Source organism: Gracilinanus agilis, chromosome 1 (genome assembly GCF_016433145.1).
Source record: "Gracilinanus agilis isolate LMUSP501 chromosome 1, AgileGrace, whole genome shotgun sequence".
Lineage (NCBI taxonomy): Eukaryota > Metazoa > Chordata > Mammalia > Didelphimorphia > Didelphidae > Gracilinanus > Gracilinanus agilis.
In genome coordinates, this window is record NC_058130.1 from 404,073,031 (window position 1) to 404,085,983 (window position 12,953).

The 12,953-nt window shown below is 37.5% G+C and overlaps 1 protein-coding gene across 1 annotated transcript; it reads left to right on the plus strand.

The window, feature by feature from the left end:
- Positions 1–7,220: 7,220 nt before the first annotated feature.
- LOC123231546 (ashwin-like) lies at positions 7,221–7,865 on the plus strand. Its single transcript, XM_044657824.1, has 2 exons — positions 7,221–7,613; positions 7,731–7,865. The coding sequence occupies exons 1-2, from the start codon at positions 7,221–7,223 to the stop codon at positions 7,863–7,865; spliced, it is 528 nt and encodes a 175-aa protein (XP_044513759.1).
- Positions 7,866–12,953: the final 5,088 nt, after the last annotated feature.

Here is a 12,953-nt window from a genome sequence, read left to right on the forward strand (position 1 = left end):
TCCTAATACCTCATGTATCATAACCCTGTTTAGGACACGTGCTGACACCCAACCAGTTGTAAAATCTGGTCAGAGATGAAGGAAGTAGGGAAGTGAGGAGCAATTATGACATTTTAGTTGATTTTCTCCTCTAGAACAGAGAGTTCTAGTTCTGTACCTGCCACCTTTCCTGCTTGGTGGGAAATCAAAGTGATGTGGATTGATAGCAGGCAATGAGGGGTAGTAACAGGTAAGGAACCCCTATACTCTGAAATCTTGCATTTCTCTTAGCACTGGTTAAACATCAACTACTAAAACTGTAGTTTCAGTATTAGTCAACCATAAATTGCAGATTAATCAATTGCCCACTCTGTGTACTGGTTCTGTAATATTCTATACTGGGCAGCAGCTTTGTGCCTAATCTGTCTATTAATTGCTCATACTGTTCTTAGGACTGAAAGACATAATTAATTACCTATAGTGATCCTCCAACGTACCTCACTCCCCACTTTATCCTCCAAGGTTCTCATTCTAGAGGGGCAGCAAGACCTCTCCCATGTTGACAAATGATGGCAAGGTAGTCAGTGGGGGAACATGGAGCCTGCACATTAGGGAGTCTAGCACTCCAGTAGAATCCCCCAAACTTGTGCATACTGCCTATTCTTTATGGCAATAAACCCCAAAACATAATGGGAGATGACGAGCTCCCAGACCCCAATAAATATGCCAACCCTGATCCACAATGTGGAAGCTGCCAGTCTACAGTGGAGCTGCTACTCCATCCTATCAGTTCCAAAGAGGCTACTCTATTAGCCCCTGGGCTTGTCCATCAGTCCTAAGACTATCTGATTATCTCCCCCAGACTATTCCACCAGCTATTAGGCTATTATGCCATCATAAACTACTTCTTCAAGTAAAATTATTTTCTTACTTCTAGGTATATTTCTCTCTCTTTCCCTTTCCCTTTCCCTTTCCCTCTCCCTCTCTCTGTCTCTCTCTTTCTCTGCCTCTATCTCTATCTCTCTCTTCCTCTCATCTCTTTTCCTCTCTATCTGTTTTATCTCTGTCAATAATAAACACCTTAAAATCAGGGACCCAGAAAATGATGATGCCTGTTTAGGAGAATATGTGCTAGAACCCATTTGAAGGAAAATGTGTACGTTTTGTGGTTTTACTTTGAGGTAACAGTCTATATCTGGGGACAGACTGGGTCATGGAGAAATGCATGATGGGAGTTGACGTTGTAAGAGTCATCCCTTTGGGACTGAGATCTTGAGAATGAGTGTAGACTGGGGTAGATACAGAATCAAGGGAAGGAAGGAAGGAAGGAAGGAAGGAAGGAAGGAAGGAAGGAAGGAAGACACCTATGCAGAAATTAAAGTGTTTTACAAATATCATTTTATTTATTTCTGGGAGACAGGTGGTATTATTATCCCCATTTTCCAGTTGAGAAAACTGAGAAAGACAGAAGAGAAATAATTTGCCCAGTATCACAGAACTCCAGGTCCAAGTCTAACCCTATCTACTATGCCACTTAAGTGCCTTTGATCTGACAATCAAGAGATACAAACAGTAGGAATTTTTAATGAAGACTAAAACTACAAATACTGATAGAAGCTGAGATCTTTTGGATATTGTCATTATCCAAACTTCTAAGTTGGCTTCAAGTTAAAATGGACTAAAACTGTTGCTGATTCTTGAGATCTGGGAAAAAAGAGTGAAGGGTTAATTCTCCTCCTCACCCTTTTTACCCTCACTTCCTCCCCTCAGTCAGCAGAACTTTTCTTCAATGTTTCTTTAAGTTATTCTTAAATCTTGATTTTTAGTATAAAACTATGACCAGTCATAACTGTTATGTGAGTTGTATCTGATATTAATTAAAAACAGAGAGGATATAATGGAGGAAGCCCGTGAACAGATTGCAGTCCAAAGAACCAAACAGAACAGAGATTTAAACCTCAGGCTAAAATACCTAGGGTTTCAATTTAGCTTCAAGCTGTATTAGTGGGATAGTCTACATTTAATTTTAATTTTAATTTTTAAATTGAATTTTTTTTTAATAACTCTATGAAGGTCTTCAAAAAAGTAGAGGAGGCGAACTATGTGATTCAGGCCCAACCACCACCCTATGGCTACTGAGTCAAAATAAAAAGGGGGTGACAAAGAGACAAAAAAAAAGCTTCAGAAAAATTGGGGGAGGGAGATACTCTCCTTTCCTAATCCATTCCAAGGTTGTTCCTGTGGTTGAGCACCCGGATTATACTGCTTATGGGTATTGTTTAACCCCTATAGCCTGGACTAGGAATGTTATTCTTGAATGGAAAACCACTGCAAAGCAATGAAGACTGAATGTTAGTCTTTAGGAAATCAGAAAGCCGATCAAGGAAACCACAGCCTCATTTGGCCAGGCCTCAGGAGACTTACCATATCCTGTTTCCTGCCATAGAATTACCAGACCCTTTACCAGTTTTAACTGATTCATCAAGCTTACTTTGAAGAGCTGTCCCTGTCCCACAGAATAGGAGAGAAGCTGTATTTTTTAAATTTGGCATCCATCTCTTGAAGAGGTTAACCTTACCTCTTCTTCCAATCTATGCAAATATATGTTTAATTGGTACTTTGGGTATAGTTGCAATAGATCATGATTATAATACTTGATCAAATGCTTTATATTTTAATTATCTGAAAAGATATGGTAGCATATATGATGAGAGGTAGTAGCTAGAGAACTGCCCTTGGAACCAAGAAGGTCTAGTTTCAAGTCTTACCACTTCTGAAATATGCTGGCGGAGTGATCCTGGAGAAGTCACTTAACTTCTCAGGGTCTATTGGATTCCTTGAGAGTATAAGTTACAGATCAGTATCAACTTATATGGGTTCTTCATTGGGAGTTCTCTATATCAATGAAATCATAGGTCAAGTCCCTATCCCTAATGACACATGACATAAAAATAGGATATAATTATAATTTTTAAGAGTTCAAAAAAAACACCCAAACCCTTGAAATTATAATAACTGAGAAATTACAGTAACCAAGAATAACCCAATTATAATAACCAAGAATCTTTGCCCGAGAGAAAAAGCATCTTCCTCTTTTTCAAGAAAGACACTAAGGGATGAGAGATCACATTTACTGGCAGACTCAGTCGATATATTAGTTGGTTTTACTGCTTTCTTCTCCTATTTTATTCTTTATTACAAGGCAGAGAGGAAAGAAAGAGATTTTTTTGAAGAATGTGATATAAAAAGATATAACAATAAAAATAAACAATAAGTATGTTAAAACACATGCATTTTATGAACCAATAAATTCTGCTACTCATATTATACTTGTTGACTCCCCCCTTGGTAGGGCCAGTCTCCAGGAATTAAATGCATAGTCCCCTGGGAAATGTTGTTTTTGATAGGTAGACCTTCAAAACATTTGAGACAGTATTGGCATGAGGGTAGAGTGTTTGAATCCTACCTCATATACCTACCAGCTGAATGACACTGAACAAGTTATTTAACCTTTTTCATTCTCAGTTTCCTCAGCTCTATGTGAGGGTAATGTTGACTAAATCAATCAAAATGACCCCATTCCCACTTCAAGTAAATAAGATGCCTTGATACTTGAAGGAAAAAGACTCAATCTATCAAACTTAATCATAGACTTTTATTTCCTTTTTTAAAAAAAAAACCCTTATCTTTAGTCTAAGTATCAATTCCAAGATAGAAGAATGGCAAAGGCTAGGCAATTGTGGTTAAATAACTTGCCCACATAGCCAGGAAGTATCTGAGACCAGATTTGAATCCAGGTCCTCCAAACTCCAGGTCTGGCTCTCTATTCACTGTGCTACCTAGCTGCCTAGCTGCCACTGAATTTCAGTTAGGCTTTAGACTAAATTCAAGATGCCATTAGGTGAACCGGAATGATATTATTTAGGAAAAATTCTCAGAGATTTTAGGGCTAATCTATAAAATATCAAACTGGTTGGGAACCAAATTTGTGAGATTGGCATGAGAAAGTGTCCCAGGAAAACTGAGAAAGAACTTGGTGATGGGGGTAGTAAGAAGAGGAAGGAAGGAGAAACCTTGATGCCTCCTTCCCCCCACCCCCCCCCCCGCCCCACCTTTGGCAAGAGAAGGACTTTGTGAACTTTAAAAGATCCAGAAGCTTTTTTTTTTTTAATTTCCTGTCTTCCCATTGATGTCCCAGCAATATCTTCAAAGCAGCGGAGAGTAATGTCTACACTGGAGCTGGAGAGGATTCAACAGTTTCATAGCTCCACGAGGAGCCCACCAGAGAAGCTACATCATCCCTAAGAGGAACTTTTAGGATACTCCATAAAAATAAGAAGACCTAGCAATCAAGAGCTGTCAGTTATCTTTGGTACATGTGTTTTCTAAGTTTGAACCCATTTCTCCCTGGACTTTATAAGTATTTGTAGGAGAGTAGCATCAAAGACTTTTGGTGGTATGTTTTGTTCCAACCATTCCTACTTTATCACCTTGATAAATATCCCCTTTCTAAAAGTTAACTCAGGCTGACTAAATTGATTTTCAACTGATAATCTTGGGGAGAAGTACACTGGCAGAGGCTCATGAGCAATATATTGCACTAGGAAAAGCATCCCCACAACCTCTGTGGGCTCTGGAGGATGTTATTGTCATTCTTTTAGGCCCAAATGGTCAGTGCAAATAGAAAGTAAGATAGTCATCCCAGAGTATGAGCAACCTCTAAAATATAGATAATAATAGCCGTCTTCCTTACAGGATTGTTTTGGGGACCAAATGAGACAATATGTGTAAAATATTTTGCAATTCTTAAAGCACTATTTATATGTCAGTCAGTGAACAAAACAAACATTGATGCTTAGTATTTGTTGGCACTCTGATCCATTACTATTAGAAGCTTTATAGTAGACATAGAAAAACATGGAGAAGAAAAGCAGAGGTTAAGAAGATAGGGATAGTTTGTGATTTGTATTTGTAGAGAACTAATCCACATCTATGAGATCATAGATCCACTGACTTAGGAATCAGAATTTTCATATCCAAGGTAATTTCTATGCCCTTTAAATTAATCAATGTCTTTCAAATTATTCTTGGAAAATTATGCATACTCTTTGATCCAGCAATACCACTACTAGGCCCATGACCCAATAAGATCAAAAGAAAAGGAAAAGGGCTTATATGTACAAAATTTTTTTCTAGCACCTCTTTTCCTAATGGCAAAGAGTTGGAAACAGGGCATGTCCACCAAATTAAAGATGGCTGAACAAGTTTATTGGTTCCAATGCAGAGCTGTAGTAAGAGCTAGTCAATTGGGAATTAAGTGATTTGCCCAGGGTCACACATCTAGGAAGTGTCTGAGATCAGATTTGAACTCAGGACCTTCCATCTGTAGGCAGGGCTCTCAATTCACTGAGCCACCTAGTTGCCCCCATCCATTTTATTCTGTTTATAAAACTAGGTTCCATATGACTTTTGTCTATTAAATAAATGAATGAAGTGCCTACCTCAAAGGATAAAAATTTGCCATCATTGAAAATACTCCAAGGTACTTGCTGCCATCAAGGAGTCCCAGAGATGTTATAAGCAATGACAGCCTCATTGGAATGTAAGTGAGTAGTCTCCCAGGTTGATTATTGTAGAAGGTACGGCACCCATTTGGATGAACATCATTGAGGTTTATTTGCTAAAAAATCAATCATATTATTTTAAAATCATTTTGTATGTGTATGAGAGAGAAAGAGAGAGATCATTCAGTATCTGCTAGTCTATAGCAACAAATTAAATTCTAAATTAGTGTTACAGGAACAAAAGGGCAGAGAGAGGAAGAAATATGCCCTCCTGTAGAAAGTGTCCTTAGGACAAACATAAGGGCCCTTGGACTGCAAAAAATAATGCCCTCAATTGAATTCTCCTTATTCTGACCCTGACTCTACTAAGACTAACTCAGTGGACAGAATGGGGGAAAAAATCATGATGCTGTAGAATAAATTAGCCTCTGTGTATCAATAGAAGAGCAACTAGTTTTATTTGTGTTTTTAAAGGACCCCACATGTTTTTAACCTCATCCTAACTAATAGAAAAGGAGATGCCACGTTTGACGCCCCTCTGGTTTCTTTTGCATTCACAATCATTCTAATTACTATAGTCCTTGCCAATAAAGCAAGTTGACAGAATGCCCTACGAGGAACTATATAAGAGTACTCTGTAGGATGTGATTTCAAATTTCAGCGATTACAAACAATTACATGGAGCAGCCAACATATAATTTCCTTTTAAAACATGGGCTGAGTAAGAATAGAACTGGAATCTTGGAGTAAACCAGGGCATAATGCTGTACCCCTTTGTATAAAGAAACATACTCTGCTGAATTAAACTTATATAGTAAGATCAGGAAACTTGCTCTTCAGGTTGTGAAATGGGAACATTGGTGGACTAAAAGCTACTAAAAGTGGAATAACCACTTTGTGATACTGATGTCATTTTTTTCCATTCCTATAAGAGATCCACTAATAGAAATACTAATGTTCTGTTACAATAAGTCATCATGGTATGAGTATTGTCAAAGTCTATGCCAGCTGACCACGAGTTCTAGAAGGTACAACCAATTTAGGAAGGCATTGAAGATGAGCTTTAAGTGATAAGATGAGTGTCTGCTTTCTTAGGACCAACCTAACTAACTGGGGAGAGGCATATCACCAGGATGGTCACAGAGAAATGAATTTTTTTCTCATAGAAAGTTTCAAGGACCATCAACCATGTTAGGGATCGTGATGTACAATAAAAGAGGGAATAGTCATCCTGACAAGTGTAAAAATCTTTTAAATACTGGAGGAGTTACTCCTCTTTAGCTCATTAGACACCCGGTCTGTGAAGGCACATACAGTTTAATCAGTTGATCCAGCTTCTTGATTGCTTTCCTCCAGAAAGGACCAGAAATGGGTTTGATCTTACATATTCCAAAAAAGAAATTTGGCACTTGTTATTCCTCTTAGGAAGTGGTTTAGTTCTGTAGAAAGAGACTGAGGCTGTGACCAACTTGAGTTTAGATCCTGCTTCTCTGTACCTTTAAAATTATGGAATTGTAGAATTGCAGTATTGGAATATGTAAGGAAACCAGAGCATTGCAGCATTGGGGAGGAATGGACATGCTACTTTTCACAAAATAAAGAGAAAAAGTTGACTTCCCACCAAGGCTCCCTTGCTGGACATCATGGGTGGTCAGCCGGGGTCTCCACAAGATGACCATGTCTGGGGATGCAGGAGGTCACGGTTGCCCAGGCTCGGAGATGCTCCTTCACCTAGAGTTGCTGCCCCAGGATTTCCTGCTACTCATGCTGGAGCAGAAGAATATAGTTGTTGAAGAGGAAATAAAGATCAACAAGGATGGCCTTACCAATCTCTACGTTCAACATGCCATACCGTTGACTCAAAGGGAACTGCCAAACAGTAGATGGGGGGAAATGATGGAAAAGAAAAGAGGGCAAAATGAATTGAAAAATGAGCATAAAAGGGATATGAGTGTGGAAGGTTTACGGAAAAGACCTCTCATCGTCTTTGATGGAAATTCAACAAGTACAAGCATAAAAATGAGAAAGACTGAAAATGGAACTAATGATCATCTGAAACCTCCTCCATCTGTAGGCATTACTAACAATACCTTTAGGAAGTTACCACATTCAAACACTTCCTCCCCTATCCTGCCTTGTACCTTGCCTACAGACGTTAAAGTGGAAAGCAATAATGTCACTAAACAGAACCATGTGTTAATGACTGGTAGGTGTACAGTGGCGGATGTAAAATCACCACCATTATCTCCTGTTGGGGGAACTACTGTTGTGAAATTAAAAAGAACTGCTCTGAAAGAAGAAGCAGAATCAGTGAGAGAATAAAAGCCCACCGAAGCAAAAAGGAAGATCCAACATGTTACATGGCCATGAATGAGTGGGGTTTCCCAAAATGTAAATATATCTTCTAAACATAAATGCCAGAAAACAAAGGTCACATTTATTGACCAGTTTAAGTACTATACTTACAGGGATTCTGATAGCTGTGGAATTTTCTTAAAAGGTTTAAGCCTTTTAAGGCAGTCTTGCAGATAACTTCCAAAAATTAACCTTCCCCTAAAACATTTTTTTTCTTGCCTCTCATACACTGTAGTCAAATAGTTAAAAATCAGTATTTTTTGCTAAAGACCTGAATATGTCATTAATCACCTTAGCCAAATGGCTGTGTGCAAGTTTAATATTAAGCTTTCTGATTCAGCATAGAAATAATTTTCACCAGACATTTTCAGAGTATGTGATGATTTTCTAAATTTTCGTTTATCTCTCACTTTCCGTCATAGCCAGTTGGTGCTCAGTGGAAGAATGTTTGTTATATAGATGTATCAGCAAATATTACTAAACTAATTCCCGAGAGATCATCAAGTAACATGCATTCATAACATGGTTCTTAAACATAATCAGAACTTAACTGTAAACTGCTGCTTCTTTTATGGCTTCCTCTAGTCACAGGTAACAAAGAGAAGCAGTTATTGCTACTTTCATTGATGGAACTGGTAATAATGGAAGACTGGTTTAGTTATGAATTTATTGGGTATAATGATGTTTAATTTAAAATTTACCCAGTTGTGGGAACTTATATCTTCTCTTTGTTCTATCATTATGATCGTGCACCTAAGAATACAGATATCCCTCACCATATGTTAATCTGAGGTTAAAGAAATTTTGATCATACAGAAATGATCAGCTCATTGTATTTAAACTAAAGTTCTATTAAAATAGTAGCAGCTATTGACAGTATGTGCTACTGCAGGCAGCCCTTACTGGTTAGGCTGTTTAAATACTTCTAGGTAAGAAAGAGAGTTGTATTAATTGTATGGATAGAAGCAAAGGGAAATGGTCTGGGATGAGCAGAAGAAAAGATTTTGGAGCTAGAAAATTGCTACATAGGAAATATGAACTGCCTAATTGAACTCTTAAGTAGGTATAACAATGCTGGTTATATTTTTTTAAAAACCCTTAACTTCTGTGTATTGGCTCCGGCAATGGGGGTCAAGTGACTTGCCCAGGGTCACACAGCTGGGAAGTGTCTGAGGACAGATTTGAACCTAGGACCTCTAGGCCTGACTCTCAATCCACTGAGCTACCCAGTTGCCCCCTGCTGGTTATATTTTAATGACTTGTAAGGCAAGCAGCCATCATCCTAACTCTTTAATAACCAAAACACTTTAATTTATTCAATATTTTGTTTCAATGGGCATGAATCTCTGTTTTTGCAGTGAGCCAGTGGTAAAGGAATCACTTTACATTAATATGCTTTACATTGTAAAAATAAAAGGCAACTGTAAAATAATATAAGCAATCGATTCATTATTATTTATAAACTGATTTTAATACTCTGCTTGCTGTGCTTGCAAAATATCTTCAGTTTATATCAGTGAAGTGAAGCTCCTAAGTGAACTTCCCTTCAGGGCCAGGTGCAAGGATGCTAAAGAGACTCTTGTTATAAAAAAATAAAATAAAATAAAATATTTATTGAAATATATGAGGATAAAAAGGATTTCTAACTCTAAGAGATAATAACTCCACCCTAATAAAGCTCCCTGGTTCTGCAAGGAACCACTTCTCTGTCCACAGGCTACACTGATCCTCCTTGATCTGACTAACCCAGATTTTTACTATTTTAAATAAAACTACCACTATTATCCTTATAATTCTTAACTTCGCCTCTAAGTTACAAAAATAACGAAAGCTAGCTGTTTGAGTCTCAACAAGAATCAAGTTAGGACTCTGAGTCTGCAAAACAAAGACCGGGTCTTTCGTTGGTCTTCTCAAAGTTATAACAATCTATAAAAACCACAATAGATAGTCAATCGTGTTTCCCAAGTTGGAAAAAGAAAACACTTAGCACCTTTGGTCTTTCCCTCCTTTCTTTCTGCCTCAGATAGAGAGAGAGTGAGAGGCAAAGGTGTTATCTCTTCCAAGCCTTCAGAGAATCTCTCTGTCAGTGACTCTGCCAAATGCCAGAGACCAACTGCCCCTCCCAGAGAGAATAGCTGTCACAGAAAAAAACCATTAGACTTGAAACTGATATTCTGTCTCAGCTCTGTTTGAAACTCCAATTCTTTCTCAAGCCAGCTTCTCTACTTCTTATCTCTAAACTAATATAACAAGACTTATTTTCTAATATCATCCTTATAACATCCAACTTTTCTTAAACTCATTGATTACATAAAGTACCTGTATGGTTGATCTTTAATTTGGGGTAGGATTTTCCCAACATTTTATAGAGTAGTTCCTTTACTTTTTGATGCTGGGCTTGTTTACTTGAGTTTCGTTCTTCTTACAAACTATAATTTAGCTTTTTGGATAAATACTTTAATAAATTCAAACCCATGATTTTTTTTCAAAACATCATATGTCTTTCAGTTCAGGCTGTACAACCTGTACTATGTATAGTAAAATAGATACAGCCTAGGTGTTGATGATTTGGGGATATGTGGTAATCTGCAGGGCTGGTTTATATGATCTTGGAGGGCAACTATGGTCATAAATATATGTGTTCTGAGTATTTACACAATTGCAGATTTGAGATAGTATGATAGATTATATTTTGCATTCTATAGTCCCACTTAGCTTTTAATTTCCATTTCTCTTTCAGTTAAGTGAAAAGTATCTTTTTGGCAATTCTTAGTCAATGGAAACATTGTAATTGCTATTGTTACTCAATAAAATTAATTTCTTATTTGTGTGTTTAAAAGAGAGAGAGAGAGAGAGAGAGAGAGAGAGAGAGTTGCTTTTGCAGCAATTCCTCCTGTTGGAGAGTCTGCTGAGGACAATGGACCATTGTGCTGGCATTTCTGGTAGGGTTTTTGGGGAACCAGAGATTAAGAAGTTTATTGTTGGATCAGAGGCAGCAGAAATTTTGTTAAGGGTATATTTGAAGTAGACTAGGGGGAAAAGGCTGGGTGGCTCAGTGGCCTGAGAGCCAGCCCAAGAGATGGGAGGTTCTGGGTTCAAATCTAACTTCAGATAATTCCTAGCAATGTGACCCTGGCACCTCACTTAATCCCCTTTTTTCTAGACTTTGCTTTTTTGTCTTAGGGTTGTTACAAAGACAGAAAGTAAGAGTTTCAAAAAAAATAGAGTGTGTTTACAGTGCCTCTGGTATGTGGTATTGTGTCAGGACTTGGAGTCAGAAAACCTGGGTTCAAATCGAGCTGCTGTCATTTGCTACCCATGTGACTTTGGACAATTCATTTAGCATCCCTGAGCCTTAATTTCCTAATCTATAAAATGAGGGGATTGGATCTGATGGCTTCTAAGGTCCCTTCTAGCTCATATCTATCATCCTATACTACTTTAATCCTTTTCTTGGGTTATTGCAATGTGTAGAGAAGGATTAAAAGAGTTTTCATGATCGACTGTTTCAGTTCAGGAAAGAGACTCATGCTGCTCTAGCACACCCACATAGTATTTGCCAATATGGGGAACAAGTATTGATGAAAAATAAAATAAAAACAAAACAAAACAAAACAGAAGGGTACTGCTGATGTGGGTAATATCAACTAAATTTTCTGTGAGTTTTCTATCCCTAAAGAAGGACGCTCAATGGAATCTGGAAAACACACCTCAGAAGTGACCTAGTCTAACATCTGCCCAAATTTGGCACCATGAATATGCACTGGATTTGGAATCAGAAAGACCCATCTTCCTAAGTTCAAATCCAGCCTCAGGCACTTACTAGCTGTGTGACCCTGTTGACCCGTTTCCTCATCTATAAAAATGAGCTGGAGAAAGAAATGGCAAACCACTCCTGTGGCTTTGCCAAGAAAACCCCAGATGGGGTCATGAAAAGTTATACAGAACTGAACAACACTGTGTTTCAGTATCCTGCTGATGGGGAATTCACTACTTCTCAGGTAGACCTATTCCATTTTGGACAGTTTTAAGGGTTAAGAAAAATTTCCTTTTGCTAGACTGAAATCTCACTCTTCCTAACTTCTATCCATTAGTTCTAGTTCTATGTTCTCCCCTGTCTCTGGTATACCATGTGTTGTCAACAAGAAACACACATGAGATGGGAAGACATACATAGAGTAAAAATGAAAGGATGGAGCAAAAGCTATTGGGCTTCAAATGAGAAAAAGAAGGCAGGGGTTGCCATCATGATCTTTGACAGAGCAAAAGTAAAAATAGATATGGTTAAAAGAGATAGGGGAGGTAACTACATCCTAATAAAAGACAGTATAAACAATGAAGAAATATCAGTACTCAACATGTATGCACCAAACAGTATAGCTTCCAAATTTCTAAAGGAGAAGCTAGTGTAACTCAAGGATGAAATAGATAGCAAAATTATACTAGTGGGGGACCTCAACCTTCCCCTATTAGATCTAGATAAATCAAACCAAAAAATAAATAAGAAAGAGATAAGAGGGGTGAATGAAACCCTAGAAAAATTAGAGTTAATAGATATATGGAGAAAAATAAATAGGGACAGAAAGGAATACACCTTCTTTTCAGCAGCACATGGAACATTCACAAAGATAGACCATGTAATAGGGCATAGAAACATGGCACACAAATGCAAAAAAGCAGAAATAATAAATGTAACCTTTTCAGATCATAATGCAATAAAAATAGTTATTGGTAAGAATACATGGAGAGGCAAACCAAAAACTAATTGGAAATTAAATAATATGATTTTCCAAAATAATTTAGTGAAAGAACAAATCATAGAAACAATAATTTCATTGAAGACAATGACAATGATGAGACTTCTTACCCAAATCTATGGGATAAAGCCAAAGCAGTTCTAAGGGGAAATTTTATATCATTGAGTGCATATATTAACAAATTAGGGAGGGCAGAGATTAATGAATTGGGCATGCAACTTAAAAAACTAGAAAATGAACAAATTAAAAATCCTCAGATGAAAACTAAATTAGAAATACTATAAATCAAAGGAGAAAT

What these genes read in the sequence shown, in the direction of transcription:
- LOC123231546 (XM_044657824.1), top strand. Translation starts at nt 7,221, where the DNA reads ATGTCTGGGGATGCAGGAGGTCACGGTTGCCCAGGCTCGGAGATGCTC. An exon ending in ATCTGAAACCTCCTCCATCT is followed by an intron (nt 7,614 to 7,730) that starts GTAGGCATTACT and finishes GTCACTAAACAG; the next exon opens with AACCATGTGTTAATGACTGG.